Source organism: Spodoptera frugiperda, chromosome 11 (assembly GCF_023101765.2).
Source record: "Spodoptera frugiperda isolate SF20-4 chromosome 11, AGI-APGP_CSIRO_Sfru_2.0, whole genome shotgun sequence".
NCBI lineage: Eukaryota > Metazoa > Arthropoda > Insecta > Lepidoptera > Noctuidae > Spodoptera > Spodoptera frugiperda.
This window is the reverse complement of record NC_064222.1, coordinates 848,524-855,701: the sequence shown is the minus strand read 5'-3', so window position 1 is coordinate 855,701 and position 7,178 is coordinate 848,524. Positions and strand designations below refer to the sequence as shown.

Below are 7,178 nucleotides of genomic sequence, written 5' to 3'. Positions count from 1 at the left end.
AGTAATAAGGGAGTTACCAGAGACGAAGCACACATAGAAATAAAATAAGGTGGGATTCCATCCGGTCCAGCACCTTTTCGATGGTCCAAAGATTTTAGTTTATTAAGCAAGGTATCACTATCAATTACAGGTGCCATCAAGGGTAAACTGTGAGCTAACATGTCCCGCATATAGTCAGAGGGAGATGAAGGATGAGCTACATTATGCCGACTGAACATAGAAGAAAAATGAACGGCAAACATTTCTGAGATTTTGAAGCCATCAGAAGAGGATGTGATACCGTCTGTCATTGTTAGGGGATAAGAACTAGACCCACCTCGCTTGTCCTTAATGTAAGCCCAAAATCGTTTAGGATCTTTATTAATTACTGTTTCCAGATTGCTTACATATTTATTATAACAAGATATAGCCATAACAGAACACCGTTTGCTCAACAGCTTTAATGCAAGCTCATCCATAGGATTTTTATAGATTCTGTATCGCCGACGTATTTTTTCCTTTTCCCTCAGAGTTCTTATTAAATTTTTATCGAACCACGGAGGGTGAGACTTATGTTTATGAGTGGTAGGGGGATCCTGCATTTCTATACTAATTTTAATTTTATCATAAAATATACTGAGCATATCGTTGGTTAAATTCAAGAGTAACCCATGTTGAGGATAAAATTCAATTCTACAATCAAGGAAATACCAAGTAAAACATTCGTCATCCATATTGAATAGTTATTTAAATCAAATTCAGTTATTTTTTTCAAAAGAATACTTATCATTTGTTGACGCTACCGCCCACGTTCTGTCGCTCGCAAACGTACATTACCGATACAAAAAGATGGTTTCTTTGACCGCTAAAATGACGCTTGAGATAAAATTCGTACGTCACTTACAGGTACCAAACAGGGTTTGTTAAAAAATTTAGATTTTCAATGACAATAGCCCTTAGAACCATCACATTGTACTATTATTAATGTGAAAGTTTATTTGTTTGGATGTTTGCTCCACAATCACTCTGCAACTACTAAACTGATTTTGATGAAATTTGGTATTAGAGAAGGTATCCCACACGGAAACACGGGCGAAGCCGAAGCAGAAGCTAGTAATGAAATAAATTAGAGAAATGATAGTATTTTGAAAAATACTCATCATCATCATCGTTAATTAGTATTCATGGTCTGCTAGATTTTATAAAATAATAATACCTAATTATTGATCTCATGTACACAGTACTATTCATTTACGATTTCCAAATAACTCACGACAATAATCACAAATCAAAACCAAAAACACAAAGACAAAAACCAGTACATTATCGTCAAAAAAACAAAATCCTGTTCCAAAGTAAGAAGCAGCGTTTTAGCACCATATTGTCAGTGTCGATAAAATATGGTCTGTCGAGTCAAAGGCCGTAAGGTCCCTGAATGGTGCCTCCAAGGATTATGTCCGTATCGGCACCCGTTGAAAACTTAGATCGCTCCTAATTATGATTTATTGACGCCTTACCAAGTCACCTCTTCGGTCTTAAATCGACTTTTTTGTTAAAACTTGGCAGCAGGTCAACCTACCCTATGCTGTCGAATTTTGTGATTAGAATTTTAACTTTAACGCATAGTAGATATAAGGTCGAAAATCAAATGACAAAACTAGATATATTGTGGAAGCTTGATGTGCATGGTTTTGTTAGAAGTTTGACTCACATTTCGACTTTATTTTCTTAGTATTAAGAGCTACTTTGGTTAGGGTTCGGGTAAAAAAGAATGGCTGTATCGATCGACAGTTTTTTGTCAATCGATTTTGGAGGTATCCCAGAACCTGTTTGGTAGCGATTGAAGCGAATGTTTATAGTAATTGGATTTATTATACAAATAGGATTGATTTAATTATGTTTTGCTTATTAGTTTTTGTTTTGAATGGCTTATTTTGAGAGAAACAAGCTATAGGAGCTCATATCTTTTTTGTTGATAGTAAAGAAGTTATTGATGTACTTTGTGTGTAGAAATCACCAATTTTAAGAGCGTCTATTGGCCATATTTTTGATGGTATTACTCGGCAAACGAACTGACGGATCACCTGATAGTAAACGATCCCCGGAACACCAGAAGTGTTACATGTGCGTTGCCGGCTTTTTGAAAGTTGTTGGGGAATCGGGGATCGGGAAGATTGGGAAAGAGGGTAATTGGGTCTCCAGTAACCTCACTCACACAACGAAACACAACGCAAGTGTTGTTTCACGTTGGTTTACTGTGAAGCCGTGGTGTATCACTCCCATTTGTGCCGAAGCATGGCTCTCCCACATTTACCACATGGTAGGGTTACTCTACTTATTTTTGTCTATTTTGACCTAGCTTCAAAATAGGGTAAAATAAAACAAATCATATTTGACAATTTATTCATCTATCCATAAAAATCTGGAACAGTCACAGTTTCCATTTCCTTGCAGACGAGCATTCCAGCTTTGGAGAAACACTCTGATCGCCACAGCATTCGTCCGAATGGTATGCCTGACACCCAAATATGCTGCAATTGGTTCACATCTACGTTCTTCAATGGGTAGAAACCCTGCGCAAATGAATATTTTATTACTATTAAGACTTTTTCACCCGCCTTGGGCGAAGCGAGAGAGAGTGGCTGACTCTTACTAACTAAAAACCGCACCGTTCCTACTCCTGCTTTTCGAGCCGGAGCCCCGGTAAACCCGCTAGACAGTCCGCAATTCCGGATTACTATTAGGGCTAAGCCATTAAGTACCTATAAATATGTTAAACTTTAGCTTATCGATCAATTAATGTATTTGTCAGACACAATTTGAGGGACTCCTAAAATATTTGGAATTATTTTACCGAATGTTTGAATTATCGAATGGTCCGAAATTTGAACTTGCCTCAGACTTTAGGTGCTTAACTTTGCAAACTCTGAGATCTTTCTGTCCCTTTCTGTCTGCTACTTCGAATTATCAAGCGTTTGACGCCGATGAGTTCAAATTAACAAATCTTTTTTGTTCAAAGTATCGAGTTCACAATAATGTATTGATTTAATTCTAGGGACCTCGTAATAACCAAGAAGTTCGAATTATCGAAAGTTTGAATTATCGAGAGTCAGCAGTAGTTTAAAAACCGACTTTCATTCTTTGTTTATAGGATTTTAAGGAATATACATTAAAAATTCAACCTTACCTTCAAAACCATACAATTTTTTTTGTCATAATTGACCTTCATAGCTGCGAAGGTGAGGTACATCAACATGCCATGGCAATCTACACTATTGATGACGTGGATTTGATGCCATTTCCCATCTAACCATTCGTAACTCTTCAGTTTCATCTAAAAATGACCAAAATTTATAGAAAAAAGTACAAGAAAAGTGCTCTAATTTGAATGTATATTTTTTGTTGGACAGTCCAATTATCGAGGAAAGCTATAAAACACGCTATGACCAATAAGAGGCAAGCAGAGCGGGTGAAACTACGCGAAAGTAAGTAGTTTGTTATAACTTCAATACTTGCCTTAATGTCTCTTGTATCTTTATAAACCGTAAGATTTCCTCCAATCATATTCTTCCCATCGTCTTTTATGATCAGCGTGTCATAGACCATGGATGGGTTCTTCACAAACTGCTTACCAGGGTTAGGACAGTCTCGGATGTTCACAATAGACGTCTTAAAAGAACCCTAAAAGCAGATTATAAAAGGAAGTTAAGAAAAAGTAAGTCCTAGAGTAAAACGAGCCTGTTTGACTTCTGGCTCAAATTCAGATTAATATACGACTTCTATAGTTCAATTTGCTTTTAAATAAAAAAAATATATTCCCGAGTTTTTCAATTTGAAAATCAAATAATTCGATATCTCATAGACAGCTTAAAATTGTACCAAGTATTTAATCCATAGGCTTTTTAAGGGGGAAAAATCATCCAATGACAGAGGGAGTCTGATAATCCCCCTTGCCTCGCCAAGGCGAGAGAGTACAGGAGTAGGAACGGGGTGTAGTAGTACAAAAGTAGGAACTTTTCGAGCCAGAGCCTAGGTCGTCCGCAGCTCCAGATAAAGCCAAACAAAGGCTTGGCAGTTTTTCCAAAATGATTAGCGAAAATAGCTGAACTAATTAAAGTGCTATCTTTACTTCGAAAAATCAAAGGCATTTAAAATAAAGAATCTCTCACCGCAGTAGCAACTTTTTCAGCACAGGAGCACATGAGTAAGAATTTGCCAAATAAAAATATGAAAACAATAAATACAGTGTTCATGGCCGTCCGTCATAGATAGAAGCTATGTTAAAATCACATTAACTTGCAAACAGTGTTTACATTGATACCTAAAGTTTTAGACAGATGAGGCGAAAGATAGAGGCAAATGAGGCGTGTGATGATGTTTTAATATACCTTGCGGATGGCAAAAAAATATTTTGCTATTGGGTTTATACATACGTCTGGCAATTGATTGTTGGATATGTTTAGATTCTAGACTGAAGCAAAACCCGAAGGACGCCACTGGTGGATGATCATTAGCAGTTGTAGAATCAGGGAAAGGTTTTGTATGTTCAGCAGTGGACTTGCTGGCATGTCTTTACCTGCTGATGATGGTAATGGTCACAAAGATAATTATGAAGTAAAATATAGGTTATATGGGTATTATGTTAACCAACACGACAAGGATTGGTAAGGAAACCAGTGGTAATTAAGTAAAACAATGATTTTTCAACAAACAAACATTTATATTTAAGAAAACGCTGGTTCTATAACAGTTTCAAACTCTTTACAAGAAAAGGTTCCTTGTTGTGAGTATGTCTCAGATCTCCACATAATATGACCGTACGGCGCAGTAGACACCCAGAGATGCAGTAATTGATTCACGTCCAAATTTTCGAAGACGTAGGAACCCTGAAAGTTGAAATATTATCTGTTAATCAGGTTCATGTCTACATAATTATGAAAACAATAATAATATTATATAATAGTATAGACTATTTACCTATACACAATAGAATATTTAACAGAATTTCTGGCAAAACCAGAAGTGTTTATATTGTAACTTTCGTAAGACTAAATTAATTATTATGTTTTTCGGCTTACTCAGGCCGAGGAACTCGACTAGCTTCAAGCCATGCTAGAGGTTCATATTCATGAGCAATATTCCGCGACACACGACGCTGCTACTGAGTCGAGTTCCTTATCAAATAATTACGTATTGAGTAAGCCGAAAAACATAATAATTAACACCAAGAGTATTCATGAGTACTATTGATTAGTTAATAAGACATAGATAGGGCCTTAGTTACAAATCTTTCTATGCGAATTCATTTAAATTTAAACTTTATTCAGTTGGAATAAAAACACACGCTTCCTCACCTTGTAATAGAGACAATTCTTCCTATCATACTTGATGTTCATGGTGACACAAATTAGATGTAGCACCATGCCATGGCAGTCCAGGTTGTTTATCAGGTACAATTGCTCCCATTTGCCATCACGTGGTATGAAACTTTTGACTCTGATCTGTGTAAAGGGGAATAGGTATCAGTTAGAAATAGAATGGATGTTGAAACAAGCAACCAGACAAATGACTTGCTAACATATGAGAATGGCTGTCAGAAACTTCCGTGTCAGTTTATAGCTGGACTCTTCTGTACATAGGAGGGATTTGCTAAAATCTCTATGCTTTGCAGGCCGATTGAAGATCGGCGTTTTAAAGCTTTAGGTTTATCAGAAACAGCTGCTACCAGATGTAAGGGACATCTGGTAGCAGCTGTTTTTCGACACTTACGACAAAAACAGGAGAAGAACTGTACTCGTAGTCGTATTCTTCTGTGCCGTCAGCACAGGGCACAATATTTGTACCCTTAGTACGAATTGGAAACGAGAGCGCGTTCGGCGCACTGATTGGCCAATGCAAATGAACCAACCAATAAGAGTGCCGAACGCGCTCTCGTTTCGATCTCTTTAAACGTAAAACAAACTCATACTAAGCCCTCTGAAAATAGTCACCTTCATATTCTTAGTATCCCTAAAGAATGTGATGTTTCCACTCAAAGTGCTGTTGTTGGTGGTAGACTGGAAGACCACTGGAGGGTTCTTCATGTAAGGCTTCGCAGGTTTGGCGCAGTCTGTGATGCTGGCAATGGAAGTCTTGAATGGACCCTGAAATGTTCACAAGCAAAAGTTTTCATGGGCATTTTTTACAAGGTTATAAGGAACTTAATGAGGAATTGTTTGTTAATTTGAAATAGAAACTAACGAAGAAAAAGAGCTTAGTTTTTTAAAAGTCCCGGCTAGAGTGAGGCGAGAGGGAGTGTTACTTACTGACTGACTAAAAACCACCCCGTTCCAATTCGAGCCAAACCTCGGTAACCCACTTTGTGTGAGTATCGAACTCACCACACCACGATTCCGTTTTGATTAAGGCAGATTTGATTCACACAAAGAGTTGGTCCGTACAGGAATCGAACCCGCTACCCATTACGTGACAGCCGGTTGCTCAGCCACCGCGTCAACCGTACAGTCAAGTTTCTTAAACCATAATACTTATTTCTTACTTACCGAAGCAGGAAGAGAATCAGCACTCACACAGGTAACTCGTATTAACCACAGATACACAAGTATTCTGAAACACGACATGACCTCTAAAGGTTTTCGGTTAAAATAACATTAACTTGGCATCAATGGGAACTGTTACAAATGAGGTAACTATCATTATATGATTGTAACTCTGTACTGGTATTTATGGAATAATTTGGTTGGTAAACTATGTTTTGTTTATGTACTTGTTGTAACGTCTATTTGTATTTCTAATAGTAATCTATTTAATTTATGGATTATTTTTGACTATTGAGAATGTTTAGAATCAATATTTTTTTGTTAATATCTCAAATTGTAAAGAATAATCGCTATTATAACTCGAAAAAAGATGGTTTTACAACAAATACCGCAAAATGGAACTACAGTACACTGGTAAAAAAATATTTATTTTAATTAGACCAGTATGACACTTTTGAACGTCAAAGCAATTATATAAAAGAAATATATTGTCGCTTTGTTGATCAGTCCTATGGAGAAGAACGAGAAAGAAACTCCATAGGATACTCTTTTTCAATCAGATTTACAATACAATTCTTGGTTACATTGTTTCGTTCGTTCAATTATGTGAGGACAATGTAACACCAATATTCAGTCGAAAAGATAGAAAAATAAATTAGC

The 7,178-nt window shown here is 36.7% G+C and overlaps 1 protein-coding gene across 1 annotated transcript; it reads right to left on the bottom strand.

The window, feature by feature from the left end:
- Positions 1 to 4,703: 4,703 nt before the first annotated feature.
- LOC126911236 (uncharacterized) lies at positions 4,704 to 6,664 on the bottom strand. Its single transcript, XM_050697105.1, has 4 exons — positions 6,522 to 6,664; positions 5,970 to 6,122; positions 5,334 to 5,480; positions 4,704 to 4,865 (listed from the first exon to the last, which is right to left on the bottom strand). The coding sequence occupies exons 1-4, from the start codon at positions 6,597 to 6,599 to the stop codon at positions 4,704 to 4,706; spliced, it is 540 nt and encodes a 179-aa protein (XP_050553062.1). The 5' UTR covers positions 6,600 to 6,664.
- Between the last annotated feature and the right edge of the window lie 514 nt (positions 6,665 to 7,178).

What these genes read in the sequence shown, in the direction of transcription:
- LOC126911236 (XM_050697105.1), bottom strand. Translation starts at nt 6,599, where the DNA reads ATGTCGTGTTTCAGAATACTTGTGTATCTGTGGTTAATACGAGTTACC. An exon ending in GGGATACTAAGAATATGAAG is followed by an intron (nt 5,481 to 5,969) that starts GTGACTATTTTC and finishes CCCTTTACACAG; the next exon opens with ATCAGAGTCAAAAGTTTCAT. An exon ending in AGAATTGTCTCTATTACAAG is followed by an intron (nt 4,866 to 5,333) that starts GTGAGGAAGCGT and finishes TTCAACTTTCAG; the next exon opens with GGTTCCTACGTCTTCGAAAA.